The sequence below is a fragment of the Leopardus geoffroyi genome, chromosome C2 (assembly GCF_018350155.1).
Source record: "Leopardus geoffroyi isolate Oge1 chromosome C2, O.geoffroyi_Oge1_pat1.0, whole genome shotgun sequence".
Lineage (NCBI taxonomy): Eukaryota > Metazoa > Chordata > Mammalia > Carnivora > Felidae > Leopardus > Leopardus geoffroyi.
Genome location: NC_059333.1, coordinates 5,038,205 through 5,057,783, shown reverse-complemented (window position 1 = coordinate 5,057,783; position 19,579 = coordinate 5,038,205). Strand labels below are relative to the sequence as shown.

At 50.4% G+C, this 19,579-nt stretch overlaps 1 protein-coding gene and 1 long non-coding RNA gene across 3 annotated transcripts in view; both read right to left on the bottom strand.

The window, feature by feature from the left end:
- The window catches only part of DSCAM (DS cell adhesion molecule), a 704,213-nt gene extending 694,210 nt beyond the window's left edge, over positions 1–10,003 (bottom strand). For both annotated transcript variants that reach the window (XM_045501327.1, XM_045501328.1), the window contains exon 1: positions 9,860–10,003. In XM_045501327.1, coding sequence (XP_045357283.1) covers positions 9,860–9,902 — 43 coding nt within the window. In that variant the 5' untranslated portion in view covers positions 9,903–10,003. The remainder of the gene's footprint in view (positions 1–9,859) is intronic.
- Positions 10,004–10,059: 56 nt separating this feature from the next.
- On the bottom strand, positions 10,060–15,951 carry LOC123610559. The gene is made up of 5 exons (XR_006718197.1): positions 15,691–15,951; positions 14,650–14,840; positions 12,853–12,948; positions 11,754–11,852; positions 10,060–10,929 (listed from the first exon to the last, which is right to left on the bottom strand). It is a non-coding gene; the product is annotated as an uncharacterized LOC123610559 (long non-coding RNA).
- Between the last annotated feature and the right edge of the window lie 3,628 nt (positions 15,952–19,579).

Here is a 19,579-nt window from a genome sequence, read left to right as displayed (position 1 = left end):
TATTTCTACCCTGGCAGCTACAAATCAAGTTATTAAAAATGCTCTATAGCCAATACTGAGAAACGAACACTGTAGTGAAACAGGCTGGGATCTGGGGGTTTTGGGGTCCCATGGGAACCCAAGATCAAATCAGGCCACCACGGAGAGAAGAAATGAATCCCGGGTTTCTCAACTGAGAAAAATATGTTTACTCAGAAGTTTCCACGCTATAACTCAGGTCCTTTATGTAGGAAAAAAAAAAAAAAGGAATACAATTTAAAAACACATAGGAATGCGGTGGTTCTCATTATCCTCGGGCTTTGCTTTTGTCCTCGGACATAATCACAGAAATGTTCCCATCACCCTGAAGTTCGTGCAGTGAATGGGGATTTCACAAGGTACATCAGTGCTTCGTTCAAGGTCAGGAAGAGGCATGAACGGTGAGGGTCTCCCACCGCCATCGGCCATTTCACACGGCCTGGTCCCTCCATAAGCATCCTGCCTCTGGGAGGCCCTAGTCTCAGTTTAACGTGATCCTCATGGAGGTCCCATGAGGATGCAGAGGGCACTCGGGGACCCCGAGGTCATCAGGATCTTCACTGGGAGCGTTATCGCCACTGTAGTTTTGCAGAAGTAGCCAATAATTGGAGAATTTGCATAATATAGAAAAACACTGTAAGCTTTCGCTGCATTTGGGCACAGCGGGCACCAACAAGAATCGCTTAAATTCTGTGTAAAATAAAGCTTAAAGCCATTTCCTGGTTCCTCATCCCAATAATAAAAGAGACAAGGCTCACATCAATCAAAATTGGTAATCAAAGGCTTCGAATCTCTTTCTATCACCTCAGCAAACGTGCCCATTATGCAGTCTGGAGACGCTGGCTACAAAATGACCCATTTTACAGAGACTTCTTCACAAGATGAAAGGCAAATGCTTTTCACAGCATCTGGCTCAACGGTAGGTTTGTTCAGATTTACATCCTGTAAACCAGCAGCATTTCCATGCAAATTTAAGAGTTCTCCTCTGTTGGGGCGCCTGGGTGGCGCAGTCGGTTAAGCGTCCGACTTCAGCTCAGGTCACGATCTCGCGGTCCGTGAGTGCAAGCCCCGGGTCGGGCTCTGGGCTGATGGCTCAGAGCCTGGAGCCTGCTTCCGATTCTGTGTCTCCCTCTCTCTCTCTGACCCTCCCCCGTTCATGCTCTGTCTCTCTCTGTCTCAAAAATAAGTAAACGTTAAAAAAAATTAAAAAAAAAAAAAAAAAAAAAACAGAGTTCTCCCAAGGAGGGTACTTGTTGGGATGAGTACTGGGTGTTGCATAGAAGTCATGGATCGCTGCGTTGACTCCTGAAGCCAATACTACACTGTATATTAACTAACTTGAACTTAAATAAGTTTTTTAAAAAGTAAAATAAAGACTTTTTATTTAAAAAAAAATAAAGTGTTCTACTCCTAATAGAAAGGACAACCCACTTGGGACTAGAAAAACCAAAATGTTACAAGAAACAGATGCAGTCCTAGGAAGAAAGACTATTTCATTTTTTTTAATTTTTTTTTTTGATTTTTTTAATATTTAGAGAGAGAGATGGGGCGCCTGGGTGGCGCAGTCGGTTAAGCGTCCGACTTCAGCCAGGTCAGGATCTCGCGGTCCGTGAGTTCGAGCCCCGCGTCGGGCTCTGGGCTGATGGCTCAGAGCCTGGAGCCTGTTTCCGATTCTGTGTCTCCCTCTCTCTCTGCCCCTCCCCCGTTCATGCTCTGTCTCACTCTGTCCCAAAAATAAATAAACGTTGAAAAAAAAAATTTTTTTTTAAAAAAATATTTAGAGAGAGAGAGAGCACACAAGCAGGGAGGGGCAGAGAGAGACGGAGAGACAGAATCCAAAGCAGGCGCCAGGCTATGAGTGGTCAGCAAAGAGCCTGACACGGGGCTCGAACCCATGAACCATGAGATATGACCTGAGCTGAAGTCAGACGCTTAACCGACTGAGCCGCCCAGAGCCCCTTTAACTATTTTTTTAATGTTTATTTACTTTTGAGATGGGGGGGGCAGAGAGAGAGAGAGAGGGAGACACAGAATCTGAAGCAAGATCCGGGCTCCGAGCTGTCAGCACAGAGCCCAACGCAGGGCTCGAACTCACAGACTGTGAGATCATGACCTGAGCCGAAGTCGGATGCTTAACCGACTGAGCCACCCTGGCACCCCCAGGAATTCTTAACAGGAAACTTATACTTACGTCATAATTGCTTATTGTTTTATTAAATTTTTTAAATGTTCATTTATTTTTAAGAGAGACAGAGAGACAGAGCGTGAGCAGGGGAGCAGGGGGCAGAGAGAGGGGGAGACACAGAATCCAAAGCAGGCCCCAGGCTCTGAGCTGTCAGCACAGAGCCCGACACGGGGCTTGAACCCACGAACCGGGAGATCATGACCTGGGCCGAAGTCACATGCTTCACCAACTGAGCCACCCAGGCACCCCAAGACTACATCATTTTTAAGAGCAGGTGTGTTCTTTCTTTGTCCGGTGACATTTACGTCAGTCAATCAGCTGGTGGTGACTTGGCCTGCCCATCTGAACTGACGATTTAGAGGAGTGCACAGCACAATTTAAATCTCCAGAACTTAGGTAACATGGACGAACCTGTGATAATCACAAGACCCTACATCCAAACCTTTCTCTCACTAACTGCTCTGCCACAAACACGCACGCAGACCCAACCCTCTCCCTTTCTGCAGCTGACCATCTGCGAGAGAGGCGACGCACGCCGCCCAATGAGTATCTGTGGCCATGCAGCCTGCTCCACATCGTCCCCTTACCCACCCCCCAGACCTACCCAAGCCCAGTTTCCAAGCAGTATATACACTGGCTCCCGCCCCGCCCCCCGAATCAGACACGGTCTTAAACCCGCAGAGCATTTCTAGAACATTCTGCAGCATCCGAAGCGGTTTCCCAGTACTTCAGCAAGGGCTGGGATGCCTTTTTTGGTCTCCTCCAAAAATTCTGCACCCTGCTGGGAAGTTAGAGGAAGCTGGCATTCGGTATGGAGGTGATCTCTCACGTTTTCAGCGCTTTCTTTCACTGTCTCAACCACTGCCTTTAAAAACGGCTTTCTATAAATAGGACTGCTGGCTCACTCTTAAATCTTACTCACTGTTGTCTGCGTAAAAATAACTTAAATAGGGATGCGAGCAAGATTTATTAATCTCTGTCATTCTGCGGCGCGGGAGACCCTTCCTTCCTCTTACCTCAACAAATATCTTGTCAACCCCCGTTCTCTCCCCTCTGCTGACCTAGGATATACATTTACATAATCCAGGGGGGCTTCAAGACCAAAAATTCGTCCACCTGAATGACTTTTTTTTTAAATACTGTAATTACTGATCAACACAGAATACAGATCTCCCGATATCAAAAGATAATAAATATTGTACACCGTGACACCCAACGTGATTCTTTCGTTTAAACAGAAGTTGAAATTTCAATAATGAATAAAACGTATTCCTTTCGTGCTACTTTGAGGAAGCAACCAACTGCTGCAAAATGAGAAAGGAAAAAAAGAGAGATAATGCTGAGAAACTCCAAAATCAGTGGGACACTTAAGAAAATAATAATGTGACTTTTTTAAGTCAGTTAAGGCCTAAGACACTGAGCTTTGTTTTGATGTTCTGGGTGGCCCTTTGATGAAGAAATGAATTCCCAAGAATCCCGAGGGAAAGTTCTGTGTGGATCTGACGCTTCTGACGGGCTTTCAGAACGCAACAGGGCAGTAAACATCGTATAGGGTTTCTGAATCGTGCACTTAGCAGCATTCGCTTGAGAACAAGGGGGGCCGGTGTGTTTGTAACCTTACTTTCTGTGACACTTGACCCAATCCACACCAGGAAGAGCCCCTCAAACAGCTGCATCACCATAGTGACCCCGTGATGGAGTCCCACCGTGTACTCCAGATGTGAATCCATTTCAGTAAAGAGCAGAAAATGCCCGAGACGCATTTCTAGCAAATAAACCCTACTTCAGCCAGCAGGTCTGTGTGTCAGAAGGAGATGGCAGGAGCCAAGGAATCCTCACGGTGGCTCAGGTACCTTTCTCACAATGGTTTAGAGACAGGGGCCCAGAAGGAGCAAAGGAAGGGTGAGGTGGGGACAGGAGAGAAGGGTGCAGACAGGAAGGGAGGAGGGAAGGGGAGGAAGGGAGGAGGGAAGGGGGGAAGGGGAGGAGGGAAGGGGGGAAGGGGGGAAGGAGGGAAGGGAAGGGGAGGAGGGCAGGAGGGAAAGGGAGGAGGGGAGGAGGGAAAGGGAGGAGGGGAGGAGGGAAGGGGGAGGGGAGGAGGGGAGGGGGGAGGGGAGGAGGGGAGGAGGGGAGGGGAGGAGGGCTCTGCCCATCATCTGGGCCTCCTTCCAGTCAGCCAACATCTATTTCCACCCATTCTGTGCATACGCTCAGCACAGGGTGTCTAAGGGCACACTCCAGCACTGCGTGAGTCTCACCTTCTAGAGAGGACACAGTCACTAGCCACATAAGCAGCAAAGGAATAAAGTTATCTGCTGCCCTAGACACCGTGGAGGGAACGTCCAAGGTTCTATGTTAAATGTAAGGACCTAATCTGGGGGAGGTCTCTGCATCCAGCCCTGCCCAACATCCTGGCCAGAAGCTGTCTGACTTCTGAACCGGAAACCAGTAATCTACCCGCTCCGTGGCACTTCCCTCCTGCCACCTCCGTGGATGGTGTCACCTGCAGAAGGCACCCTGTGGGCTGCACCCACAAACTGAGCACATGTGGGGTTGCTGGAATCTTCCATGCCCACTGTCTTATCTTAACCCATAAACTCAGGGAGGGAAACACAACTCTGAATTTTCTATTTTCAAAACATTAAAGGAAAGAACACAAATCGGGGGGGCGGGGGCGACCTGGCTCTCGGGGAGGTGAAGAGTTAATCCTGGTCCAGGTGAACAGGTGCTGCCCAATTTGCCCGCGGAGTGGGGGTGGGGGAGCCGGGGGGGGGGGGGGCGGGGGAGGGGGTTCCTGGCCGCAGAGTCCCGCAGGCAGGGCAGTGAGACAGCCGGACTGCAGAGGAGCGGCAGCATCACCCCTGTCGCCAGCAGCGGGAGGAGAAGCGAGCAGGGCCTCCTGGAATGACATTGGAAGGTCAGCCAATCAGGCGCGGGGCTGCTCCCGGAGCCGCCACCTCCAGGAGGAGACGCACACACGCCTGGGCCGGGCTCCCCCGCCAATTTGGAAGGGGCTATGCAAATGCACCTTCCTCGCCGTGCACCTTCTAGGTTTCAGGAGAGCGCTGCGAACGAACGAACGCGGTCTTCCTTTGTAAAAATCGGCAACAAACGCGGCCGGACACCGCCTCCCCGCCACGGCCTGCGCACTGCCCCCGGGAAAATGCACCGTGCCACGGGGGTCTGGGCACTGGAACCGGAGAAACCGCGGGGTGGAGGGCCTCCGATCGCCACGCACACACGGCAGAGCTTCCCCGGAGGCGGCCGTTTTGCCTGCTCTGCCGAGGAAGGCTGGCTGCAGCAGTCTTGCGAGGTCTGCCGCCCACTAGTGTCCTATGGCGGGGACACAATTGACATGCAGGTACCAGCACCTCTCTCCCTCCCGGGCCTGCCGAGGGAGCCGGTCACCAGGAGCCAGCGTGCACTTCCGCGCGCAGCAGCCGAGAAAATGCCCAGACGCGGCGGGTCTGCACGAGAAACGCCCCAGGGCCCTGCGCGCTCTGCCCGCTGCGCCCCGCACACACGCACACCACGCAAACGCTGCCGCTGCCCTGCCTAACCTGACGCTAAATGTATCATTTTCACTGCCTATTCATTATTGATGAGGTACATTCATGATCTCACCCCGAGAATTCAGCTAATTTTGTGAAATTCGGATGCCATCGATTCTGTAAATGCATCCACTGAGAAATCCATTCTTTAATTTGTCAAACAGAAATTTCTAGTCTCCTGCTGTGTTCATAGGTCTCTCCTTATAAAATGACCTTCCCCATCTCTCTCTCTCTCTCTCTCTCTCTCTGCCCTCTTACATCGAGTTTCAACGCACATTGCATGGAGTCTCTTCAGGAAAGCCTCACTGCATCCCATCTCAGACATATCAGTGATAGAACACTTTGATAGCTACGTGGAGGTCCAGGAATTAGGGATTTTTTTTTTTTTTTTTTTTTTTTTTTGCTCAACATTATTTCCCCTACCAGCACCTCTGTATATGGAACCCTTTCCTGCCCGGTGGGCCCCTGATTCCCCCGGGGGCAGCAATGAACTGCCGTCACACCAAAGGGGCATCCAGGAGAGAGTCGAGAAGGATGGGCTGGCATTTATTAAAGGTCTGCATGGCATTTTGTTTTCCTACAGAGGGCATCTGGCAGGGGCACACAGCTTAAGAGACCTAGAAATTTTAGATGAGCTCTGAAATTCTGAGATAGAATTTGAACCTGCTTAATAAAAACAGGGGAAGGAGAGGAGGGCAGGAGGCCCTGAAATTATTCACCTGGCGACACTGTTTACTTACGTCTATTTACCCGAATTAAATAAAAGTCATTTTAAAAAGTCTCAAGGTGCATTTGTACTCACAAAGGCCTGCTCCTACATTTAAATAAAATGCCCAGTTTGCAGCATGCAATATCCTGTTGAGACGAGCCCGTGATGCCGGGAAGCGGCTGACACCCTACTTTTGTTCTGATGAGCACCTGTCTCTCTCCCAGCACCCACCTCCTGTAATCTCCACGAGCTCTGTGAAAACAGCAAAGCCACAAAGGTCAAGATTCCACGGCTCAGGAAAAGATGTCAGGGACACGTGTGTACATAAAGAGACGCAAAGATACTAGCAAAAATGTATTCTATGCAATAAATATGCTCACTGTTCCTTATTCAGCTTATCCAGAGGCCTGCTCCTGCTTTTAACAGGAATCTTAAACTACAATGTGCTCTGGGGGGTTAAAACCAAGAGACATTGTGGCCAAGCACAATGCAGTGTGATCCCGTCCTGAAGAGACATCCAGGGACGTGTGTCTGCACAGATATGGACCCCGTTTCCTCACACTGTAACAGAAGGTCTCCAGAACGTTGCAGAGCAAGTTGACTGCTTTAAACATGATGACAGCACCTGATCAGGTGAGGTAATTCATTCAAGCGTTTAACCCATGAAGGGACTGCTCGCTCACTTTTATTTTTCACCCAAAATCCCGTCTGCAGCCTCTCCAGCAATCGTGCTTTCACTAAGAAATACATGTGCACCGCATTACATCAGCGGGAAAAACGCTATTGTCTACTGGTAAAATGCACTGTGGGGTTCTTATGTTGTTAGCACCCCAGACTATCAAACTGCATAATCCTTTACAAATATATTTGTGTAAATCCTGTCAGACATTTTGCTATTTGAGGCCTAGTGGTAATCAGCTTAGGTATTAAAATTCACAGATCTTTTATCACACACATTCAGGAATTTTTCGAAATTAAGGTAGACCAAACTATGATAGTTGTTAAAAAAAAATCCTTTTTTTTTTTTTTTAAAGTCTCATTCAGATAGATGGGTAGGAACCATTTAATTTCACATTTTTGAAATGTGGTCCTATGAACAGATAGCATTCCAATTTGGACTCTTACTCTATTTTCACATGACTATGTATTTTATGATCCTTTTTGCACAGTATCCATTGAACATCATTCATCGAGAAACTCTTTAAAGCTAATTCCTCCCCCCCGCCGCCGAATAAAAGAGCCCAAAGCTCTACAGTCAGGCCTTTTTTTTTTTTTTTTTTTTTTTTTTTGAATGCTTGGTCATAAAAAGAGAGGGCCATTTTTATATAAGAGTTCCACAGCCTTCTGATAGATAACGTCAGACCACGTAATACAGCCACATCCAATATTCATTTGCATATGCATCCTTATATTGTGAAATCTACCTGCATTCATTACAGAGCCAATAAGGTGGTTATCAATCAACCCTAAAGGTCTTGAAAAAGGTGTAAGAGGATAATGCTCAAAATGTGCATGCATTTCTTTGCATAGATTTTCCTTGTAGAATATTTGAGGTTTTCCACAATTGTCTCACTATGATTTTCTTATCATTTCAGTATGGAGATCGATTTTTTTAAAAGTCATACGCATGTATAGCATCCCTGCCTCAGAGACTGTTCCAGAAATTCTTCCACACTATTTCTGTCACCTCTAACAGTAAAACCATAAAATAGGTACAGACTGACACTCAGAAGCACAAAGTCGTCTGTCATCCTGAAACACATATTTCCCCACAGGATGGAAACCTTATTTCATCCTATGATCCCGGCCTTTTCCAGGAGTCCGGAGAGGTACACCCTGACAGGTGAGACAGGCCGTCAAGGCTCTGAGGCACAGGGACATGTATGTGAGCATTTTTACGTCTTCTCCTGGTTCACATTAGCAGAGCAGCATAAAGGGCCGACTTTCCTGATGCATCAGCACACATTAGCTACAGCAGATCTCTCCCCCAAGGTAAATTCCCAGGAGGCTGCAGGAGAGGGAGAGTGCCCTCTGGGAAAGATGGGGTCATGTCAGAACTTGTTGCAATCCTCTCCTGCTGGGAAACCTCCAAATGAAAGTTGTGCACACTTTGCTGTAGGTTATATTAGAGAGCAAAGCATCATTTCCCTGTTAATTTCAGGAGTGCCTTCTTCTCTACCTGTTCTCAGTCGCCTTTTTTTTTATTATTATTAATTTTACAAAGTTTCTTGTGTTTCCTCTGGCCTGTCAGTGGGATGATTTAGACACTATCTAGACAGCACAGAAAATGCACCCGTGTGAATCTTTCAAGAAAATCTGAGAGCCTCCCCTTGGCTTCTGGTATTTTCTCACAAGGGTGAGATTTCTTTCTTCCTTCCGACCCCCTCACCCCCACCCTCTGTCTCTCCTGGGCAGGGGATTCTGCTTAATGGTTTAATTTTCACTGTCAGCAAGTCATACATTTGATGCAGCTTTGTGTTCCAAAATTTGGAACGGGAATTGAAGCTGTAACTACTCCCGGGCAATACCAAATGAGGACAGTTTCCCTTAGTTCCCAAGTGAGAGGAAGCCATTCATACATGTAAGTTCATATTTACACAGCGACAGGCAAACGAAGGTGCAGGCACACTTACTAACTGGGTCTGACTCAGGCAAGAGCAATAGCTTTTCGAATCCCCAGGAAGAAAGCATCTCAAAATGTGACACTGATGGGCGCGAGGAAAGGAACCTCTTTACAATATTCGCTGATGTCATTTGTGCAACTATACAGGTGTTTTTAAAAATTTGTCAACAGCTCAGATGATGTAATGCTTAGGAGTGCATAATTTTACATAAATGACTGTGAGGGATATGTACTACCGAGGGGGGAGGGGGGAGGAAGGACAGAGCTTTCTTAAAGGCTTCAGTGCTGCCGGAGACGAATTGTAGCAGATTTAAAGCACATGTTTTAAAAGCTCAAAAAGCTCTGAATGCGAAGCCAGCCGCTCTTAATTGACCCCCCACCTGCCCACACTTGGAATGTCATGTCCCTTTGAGGTTGTAATGTGTCAAAGTGGCGATCTCCCCTCTCTCCTCCTCTCGCCAAACCTGGTTTATTCTGAATGAGGTAGCTATCGAGCCCTGGAGTTAGCTCGCAGCTGTCACTTTGCTAGGTAAGCTCCTTTAAATGATTACAGAGCAATCCCCCCCCCCCACCCCCCGGCCTCTCTACATTGCCTCCTCTCCTCCCAAAAGAAATAAAAATAATATTTAAAAAAAGAAAGAAAGAAAGAAACGCATGACAGTTTAAGCACAGACAGGGGGAAGGAGAAGGGAAAGACTTCCCCCATGCATCCGATGCCCCCCACACTCCGGTCAATACAAGCAAGGAAATTGACCACAAACCGAAAGGCTCACCATTCGCGAAGCTCTGGAACAAGGAGAGAGCCAGTATCCACATGCCCCTGCTGCTCCCCGGCCTCCCGCGAGCGACGCGCCGGCCTCGCCCCCCGCGCTCCGCCCGGCTCCGCTCGCTCGCCACCTGCCCGGGGGCCGCCGCCCGCCCGCCGCCGCCGCCGCCGCCGCTGCTGCCGAGCCGCCCGGGCACGCGGCGCGGCCGGGCTCCGGGGCGAGGGCTGCGCTCGCCGCGCGCTGCGCTCCTGCACACCTGCTCCCGGGCGCCGCGCCCAACGCTGCGGCCAGAGCGGGCCGGCGGGGCTGCAGCCCAGGTGCGCCGTCAGCTCAGGGGGCCGCCGGCAGGTCGGCAGGTGGACGGAGCCGCAGACGCGGGCGTGAGCTCATCCCGGGCACCCGGCGCCCCGACTGCGCAGCAAGCGGCCTCCCGTGCGCCGGCCCTCAGCCTCCACATCCAGGCAGCAGGCGGGCGGGCAGGCTCATCTTTCCTCTCCCGCGGCCCGAATCGCAGTGAGCCCTCGCTAACCTTCCCTGCCTGGGAGGCGGGCGGGCGGGCGCGGAGCGAGCGAGCGAGCGAGCGAGCGAGCGGCGCGGAGGCGAGCGGGGACCCCCCTCCCCTGCCTCTGGCCGCTGGGGCGCTCTGCAGTCTTAAAGCAGCAGCGGAGAAGTGGAGCCGGACTGGAGAGGCAGGAGCGACGAGAGCGCAGCCACCACACAGTCACGCACAGTCATCAGGATGCGTTTCTTAGAGGCTTAAATAATCATTTCAACGGCCGATTATGTTTAGTTATCTTCTTGCAGGTTGCTAATAAGACACGGCCGGGGGTGGCTATTCCGGAGGCCTGCCAGCTAGGCAGAGGTGACCATGAGATGTTAGCAGTTTTAGTAAAATGTGCAGCCGGATTCAGATTTCGTATTTACTCTCATAAAAGTCCAGTGCATTTGCCCGGAGGGAAAAGGCCGCCTCCAAATCCTTCCTGCTCCTATAATGATCTCGATGGTTTCACGGGCTAATTTTTAATTATCTCAAATACATTGTAGAACACAAACACGGGCAATTCTAATTTTGCTCTCTGGATGGTGCAAAAAAAAAAAAAAAAGCCTGATTAAAATTGGTGGTAATTTGAGTAATTCCAAACCTACAACCCCTTCCACGTTACTGTGAAACGCCAGTATGATTATATTTCCTGAGTGTTCTGTATGGTTCTTGAAGTCACAATATTAAAATAAAAGCCTTAAAAGGGACATGCACCCATGTTTCATCACTTTGCAAAAAACAAACAAAACAAGCTGGAATGCACCCCAATTTCGGATCCAAGGTAGAATGCTCAGGGGCAGGGCAATCAGGCCTGAGGAGGAGAAGCGGCCCGGGGTGGAGGAGGGTGGGCTCATGGGAAACGAGTGGGCCCCATGGTTCCCTCCATATGCAAAAGGAGGGATAAGCACACCTACGACGCTCGCAAAATAACAGGAAAAGCAAATGGTGAGGCAGAAACAAAATGGTGCTTTACCAGAGTTGGGCACAAGATGGCCAGGCCCTGTGTGGGAGGAAGGGCCAGCTGAGCCAGTGATGCTGCGCGCTCGCCATTGCTCTGCAGCTGCAGGTGGTCACGTGCTGCCGCCCACTCAGGACCGCAGGCCCAGCCCTGCCCTACCCGGCCCCCGGGTGTCCTCCGGCTTTGCACCCGTGGGGTGCTCGCTCACCGGGCTCTCCTAAATGCAGTCCGGGAGGGCAGGGGAGGGCGTGATTTCTGTTCCCACGTCCAGCTCCTCGACCCATTCATTCAGTGCACAGAATGCTAACTGCACAGCGGCCATGTGTGAGGCTCCTCTCCGCCTTCACAGTCAGGCGCTCAGGCACCGGGATCAGACATCAGAGCACCATTTGGCCACTTACCTGAGGTGCGGCTTGTGCCTGGTTATTGTCACGTGCAGAACGAACATTCCCAAGGTTCCTAACTCGTGTGGTTGTGCGTCTCCTTAGCCTGTGTGGTCCCTGTAATAAATCATGGCACGGCTATGGCTGGGGCTGGGATCCCGTGCAAAATGAAAACGGGGAGTGCCTTTTTCAAAAGGGAAAGAATCGCTATTAGAGACTAAAATATGAAACTTTTCCCTTTGTTTCTCAGTCTCTCTTAACCGACCGTGGTGGTTTTTATTTCCTATTTAATGCCTTGCTCCCTCGGGCCTGGGAATGGTCCCCCGGCAAGGGCGTGTGACTCAGCACAGCCCCAGGAGCTCCCATCTACCGCCCTCCACTGGGCCAATGCACTGTGCCCCCAGCAGGGTCCTGCCTTTCCCACAGGCCACTGCCCCGGTGCACAGTAGATAGAAGATTCTCAAGGGGCTTCCGTCTGCAAGCCGGGAAGCACTTGTAGCCGGATCAAGGGCGGTGAGAGTCTGGCCCCGGTCAGGTCACCTGTGGAATGTAACCCGGCAAGGGCAGCCTGGGGCAGGGGCAGTCCCCGCTAGGCCCTCCCCTCAAATACCACGCAATGTGCATGCACAGCCTCAACACTCCCTGCGTGCCCACCCAAGGCCCCTACCAGGCGCACTGAGGGTGACAGCATCCAGACCTCCTCTTCTCACATTACCCAGATGGCACTGGCTGCAGGATGGGGTGGGGAGGAGCCTGGTCAAGACCCAGGGCACCACGGGAGTGAGGGAGTGGGTAGGCAAGAACCCCTCCTGCGAAGGTGGCAGGATAGCACAGGAGGCATAAATGCCAAATCAACATACTTGTTCAAAGCAATGAACATTTCAAGATGGCAACTGCAGAGCATTTAACCCCAAGTGCATGTCCTTCTGGGAGGCAGGACCCCAGGGCAAATGCCTGGGATTTGACCCCCAGGAGGCCAATGAAGGGTCTGTGGCGGTCTATCTAACACACCTGCCCCAGATTGACTAGGTTAGCAGTGATCTAGAATAGGCTTAACAGAGCAGCTCTTCCCACAAAGACTTCTAGAACATATTTCAATATAAAAACACACATATACCACAAAACTGTGAGCTCCGTGAATGGAGGCGCCGTTATCTCTCCTGCTTAGGAAGCTGTCCCCGAGGCCTGGCACATGTACACACCCAGGAAACAGCTGTGAAGCGGGATGCAGATCTGTAATGCAGGGAGCAAGCGAAGCCTGCTCCAAGATATGTACACGCTTCTATGTGGAAATTCAGAAGAGAAAGAGAATACTCACCCTCACGCTTGGAGAAGTCTTTTGGAGGGAAATGAGCCTTCCGGTTCCATTAAGATGTCAAGACGCAAAACTGAATCGCGGGAAGGGGGTGCGCTACCCTGATCAAGCAGACACCAGGAACTTGACCAAATACACTTAGGTTTTAACTTGTGTTATTTCAAAACCCCCTCAGGAGTTCTGCCAGTTCTAAAGGGTGAAACTTGAAAGTGACACCCTGCACGTGGCCTGACAAGGGGAGGCGGAGGAAACTGACCAGCTGCTTCAGGGGGTCTGCCCCAGGTGCAATAAACAAGGCCACTTACATGGGAGGCTTGCTCTCCCCTGCATAGAACCGCATCCCCCCCTGCCTTCCAGAATCCTAAAAGTTTATAGAGAGTACCCTCCAGATGGTCTCAGTTGCACCTTACTCTCTCCAGGTTGTATCTTTGAAGGTGCTTGGGGGGGGCAGGGCAGGTGGAGGGGAAAAGAGCCTGGGGCCAGCCCTCAGTCTACCAGAGGTCGTGTCCTCTCCATAACCTCTCCCAACAATGGAATTCTTTTTTTGTATTCCAACTTAATGTTAACACCTGGCCTCCTGAAAATCAACCTCTGACCTGAAATAAAAGCATTCTGTAAGTTATTGTCTTCCCGTCCCCACCCCCCCCCAAAAGACAGATAAAAGTGTCCGAGGCTACTTTTCGCCCTCTTGACTTATGCTAAATAGGAAACAAGGGCGGTGGTGGTGGGGGGCGGCGGCAGCATCTGATTTCACGGCTGTTTCTCCTCCATGTTCTCCTGCAGGATTGAGAAGAGCATCTCTCTCTATGGTGGCATTCGAGCCGCGTTCTAAAGGAGGGGCTGGGGTGACACATAGATGGGATGGGTGAGGAGGCACTTGGGGTTACAAACGTCAGCCGTGGCCGCAATGGGAGGGCTCGCTCCTTTCTGACCAAGGGGGCAAGTAGTTGCCCAAAGTGAGCCTGCAGCAGCGTCCTCTGGATGCCCAAACCGGATGACTGAAAGCCACAGAAATGTCTGGTCTCACAGTCCTGGAGGATGGAAGTCCAAAATTAAGGTGTGGGCACAGCTCTACTTGGACGCCTGTAGGGGAATCCTTTCTGCCTCCCCCAGCTTCTGGTGGCCGGCAGGCAGCCCTCCCCGTCGTCTGGCTTGTAGGTGCCTCGCGCCAGCCCATAGCTTCACGTGGCCTCGTCCCACTGCGTGACCGTGTCTCTTCTGCTCTGTGTACAAGGATGGCAGTCATACTCATTGAGGGACTCCTCCTAATCCAGTATGGGCCCATCTTACTTACATCTGCAACTTGTAACGACCCTGCTTCTAAATACGGTTGCATTCTGAGATACCGGGGGTTAGGGTTTCAGTATATGGTTTGGAGGAGACACAGCTGACCCCGTAACAGGACCCAAGAAGCCTGAAATCAAAAAGCAAAAGGCATGGGAAGGGCGTCCCGACAGAAATGGCCATGGACCCCACACCCCTTGCTCGTGCTGTGTGTACCAGAGACCCCCGCGTGGTGCGCCGAGAAGGACTTCAGGCTCTCTGGAGCCTCGACTTCTTCCCTTGGAAAATGAAAATAAGCATATATGTTCTTCTTACCTTACGGATTGTCCAGCTGACAAAATGAGGTATGGGAGCTGGTTTGGTAGGGGTTACACCGAGCACCGCCACCTACGGTCATTACTGTCTGAGGCCGGACCTGTAGAAACATGCTGAGTAAATTGAGGATCCTGGAGGCTGGTACTTCGGTTGAATTGGAATCAGGCACTATTATACTTCCGGTCTGAGAACTGCAAAGGGTAGAGAGGGCCAAGAGTGTCCGGGGGCCGTCCCTTTTTTCCTCCACTGAGCTCATGGACACCTTCCGCAAATACTCAGAGGATGCCTGCTACTTACAGCAGCTAGAATGGTCCCCGGGAGCTCAGAGAGGAGTCAGTATGGAGCAGGGAGGTAGGGGGCACTAGGCAGCCTCTGGGTTGCTTGAAATGTTCTCTGTGTCTGAGTGGAAGTCACAAGGATACGTACACACATAAAAATTCATTAAGCTGTACACCTAAGATTAGTGTGCTTACACACTTGACTGTACATTTAAAAAAAATCGTGGCTAAGACACTGTCCCTACTAACCTCACAATTCAATGGGGGGTTCGGATAATAGTTACGATAATTTGATGAAATGAACTCTGTAATTGGGGGGTGGCACATTAATTCAGTTAGTCGGTGTGTGTTGGGAACAGTGTGCAGGAAATGAGACAGGAACAGAGGAACTGGTGCGAGAAGGGTTTGGACTTCATCGTGAAGGTGAGCGGGAGCCACTGACATATGGGAAGCAGGAAGTGCTATGATCAGATTTATGCTTCGGAAGCATTCCCTGCCAGGGACGCGGCGGAGAATGGCCAGGGGACTTGAGAAGGTCACAGGATGACAGTCAGAAAGTTAGCCTGAGTCCAGATGGAGAACAACTGAGACCCCATGAGAGCCACGGTACTGGGACGAAGACATTTGCATCCTGTAATATTGGGACACAGTAGGAAGGTGAGACCGTCGAACTCGGAAACACCAGTGATGGCGACGACAGCTGCCGTCACCATCATCGTGGTGGTTATTCAGTGCTGGCGTGTCCGGTGCTGTGGATGCTTACCAAATTCAATTCTGCTCTGTGACATAAGTGCCGTGACTGTCATTCCCATTCTTCAGCTGGGGGAGCCTCAGCTCAGAAGGGTCCAGAAACATCCAGGTAGGGGTGGAGCTTGAATCCAAGGACAGCCCTCTACGTCTGGTAAGAATCAGTGTCTTCAGAACAGGGAAGAGAGGGCAGGAAGTGGGGACAGAGAGGGGAGAAAGTGGTGAGGGACAGGGAGGAAGTGGTGAGAGGGAGAGAAGGAGGAAGTGGTGATGGAGAGAGAGGAAGTGGTGAGAGGGAGGGGGAAGCAGGGAAAGAGAGGGAGGAAGTGCTGAGGAGAGGGAAGAAGTGGTGAGGGAGGAGGAAGGGTGAGGGAGAGAGGGAGGAAGTGGTCAGAGAAAGGGAGGAAGTAGTGAGAGGGAGGGGGGAGTGGTGAGAGAGGGAGGAAGTGGAGACGGAGAGGCAGGAAGTACTGAGGGGGAGGGAGGAAGTGGTGAGGGACAGGGAGGAAGTGGTGACAGAGAAGCAGGAAGTGGTGAGGGACAGGGAGGAAAGGTGAGGGAGAGGGAGGAAGTGGAGACGGAGAGGCAGGAAGTACTGAGGGGGAGGGAGGAAGTGGTGAGGGACAGGGAGGAAGTGGTGACAGAGAAGCAGGAAGTGATGTGAGGGAGAAGGAGGAATTGGTGAGGAAGAGTGGGGGGAAGTGGTAAGAGAGAGAGAGGAAGTGGTGAGGGAAAAGCAGGAAGTGATAAGAAGGATAGGGAGGAAGAGGTGCGGGAGAGGGAGGACACTAAGCTGACTCCCGGGATCCATCTGGGTGCCTGTGTGGACAGAGGAGCCGCTGACCAAAAACAGGGACCCCACCATCTCTCAGAGGCTTTTCATGTTCCTGTTCTCTTCTACCATCACACCCACCGCTGTAAAGCAGCCAACGTGATCTTTTACACACACACACACACACACACACACACACACACACATACACACCAGATCACGGGAAGCTCCGTTCACATCTCTCCATTGCCTTCTGATCTTTCGCTCAGTCTGCACCATGGCTGCAGGCCCTGTGCCCCTCCACTACCACCAACTCCGCCACCTCCACCCTGCTCTGTGCGGTAGGTCTCCTGCTGCCTCCCCACTCCCACCCTGGACGTTGGCTCCTGGCCTCTCCTCGAATACAACCAACACGCCCCCACCCTCTCCATAAACACCGTTCCCTCGGCTGCCCACAGAGAGCCTTCCTGACAAGCCCCCAAACCGCAGCATATTCTGCCCTGCAGTATTTAGCCTCCATATTTAATTACACACATAGGTATTTATTCCTAGGTACATCCACCTCTGTGATGGCCGGGGCCTGGTCTTTCTCTTCCCTGTCGCAGTCAGCACCCCTACCACAGTGCCCAGCATGTAGTAAGTGCTCAGTGGACATCTGCTGAGTGACGACAAAGAAAAGCGGGGTTTCAAGAGAAACCGCACAAGAGGCAAGACTCCCCCGCAAGGCCTTCGCTACATTTCATCCACCTGCTGGGAGGCAGAGCGGATTAGAAGAATGGGAAGGGACCCCAGATGGAAGGGGGAGGAAGCCTTCTTACACGTCAACTCATGTCAATCTGCGTAAACATTTCATCAAAATAAATCCTTCTTTACTCCCAACCAGGCAGGTGCCTTGCTGAGAGCCACTCTAACAAGTTAATTTTCAAATGAAAAGTTCCCAAATCTAGAGATTTGAATTATAAGAAAAGGTCAAAACAGGTTGGTATCATCAGAGGCGTCTCAGAAGCAAAGAACGCTTCACAGGGAAGCATGGGCCCGTGGGAGCGGGTGCATCATGCAGCCCCGGACTCAGTGCAGGAGGGCGGCCTGGCCGGGAGGAGGGCGGCCTGGCCGGGAGGAGGGGAGATGGCAGAGCATGACGGAGTCCACCGGCAGGAGCCCAAGAGCCCTTGCGGCTGAGCCCGCGCAAGTCGGCCTGAGTCCGAAACCAGGGGTTACAGACCACCCCCTGGTGAGACTTAAGAAGTTCAACGCTGCTGGCTTTGGGCCTCCCGTCAGGTGGTGCCCCGGCTCTGGACGTGGAGAAGGAATCACACGCGGGGTTAGCCTGTGACTTTGGCATTGTCTGACAGCGACCCAGTGCGGCCCTGAGGGCAGCGGTCGGGGAGGCAGTCCGGAGCCATCGGGTGATCCCCGTGTCCCCAGCCACAGCTCAGCACACCAGACGGCACTAGACAAGCAAAGGTCTCCTCTCGATTTACAGGAACCAAAACTGGACATCTTTAGAGGAGTCAAACGGGATACGATAAAATTGGACCCTTCCCTCATTTCAGACATATTTAAACGCTTCATGTGAAAAAACTAACCAAAAAATCCCCACGTTGGAAAGATGAAAAAGAAATGTTTTTGAACCAAGCAATTCAGATAGTAGAATATCCTGGAAAACGTATTTGTGACCGAGGGGCCAGGGATATACCTGTAAACACGACGGAAAGTCCAGAGGCTATAAAATAAAAGACAGTCGACTGCGAGCATTCATTAAACAGCAAAATATAGCAAAACAACATAGAAGGCAAAGGTGGAGTGAGTTGGGGGCCCTGTCACCACACACAGGACAGCTAATGTCCCAACAGCAACAGAAGACTGAACACTCACCAGTCGATAACAAAAAGACGATCGAGCCAATAGAAAAACGCGTACAGGATTTGAACACAACCATTCACAGAAGACAACACCAGCCAGCGGACCTGAGGGGACGCTCAATCGCGTAAATAGGCAACAAAATGGAAATTTAAATAACAATCACACATTGCCTCTCACCGCAAAACCCAAAAGTAAGCAGGTGGAATCCTAATGTTGGCGGGGTGCAGGGAGAAAAGGCACTTTCAGATACTGCTGGTGGCGATGCAATGTGTTTGTAGCTTTCTTTATTGTTAACAGATTCTGGCAATATGTATTTAAAAAAAAACAAAACAAAACAAAAATACACTTACCTTCAACTTAGCAATCCTACTCTTGGGAATCTCTCCCATTGAGGTAAAAAATAACCAGTACTTAAAGCTATTTGCACAATGCTATCCACTGAGCATTGTTTGCTGAGACAATAGACAGAAAAAGAAAGAATGAACAAGAGAAAAATCATCTGAGCGCCCATCAGTGAGGGATGCTGAATGAATTTTAGAACATGCAAACATTTGGAACATCACAGTCACAAAAAAAAAAAAAAAAATCAGTGATGTGAGGACACTTCCATCACATTTAATTGAGAAAATAAAGATGCAGAGGAATATATAAAATATCTAATTTCATAAATCAAACAATAACAGAAAGCCTATATGTGTGTTTGTGCGCGTGTAAGTGCATATGTGTGTGCAGGCAACTTCGTAAAGGTGGGAAAATGTTGCACACCAGATAGAAACATCTCTTCCCTGACTGGGCTGAGGATGGGAAATGGGGAGAAAGAAGCAAGAAAATCATTGAAAGAAAAAAAGGAAGAGGTTGATTTAGAAAAACCCAGTACAACAACGTATAACATGAGCTCTTTGTGTGAAATCGGTTGCAATGAACGTAACGGTAGTTCTCTGCGTAACAGCAGATCCATATTTTACTTGTTTATTACCTTTTCTGGGTTGTTCGATCCTTTTTATTTTCTTGATAAGAAGATCTAAAATTACGGGCACCTGGGTGGCTCAGTCGGTTGGGCGTCCGACTTCATCTCAGGTCACGATCTCACATCGTGAGTTCGAGCCCCGTGTCGGGCTCTGTGCTGACAGCTCAGAGCCCGGACCCGGCTTCGGATTCTGTGTCTCCCTCTCTCTCTCTGCCCTTCCCCACTCACGCTTTGTCACTGTCTCTCGAAAATGAATAAACATTAAAAAAATTTTTTAATAAAAATAAAAATATTAAATTAAAA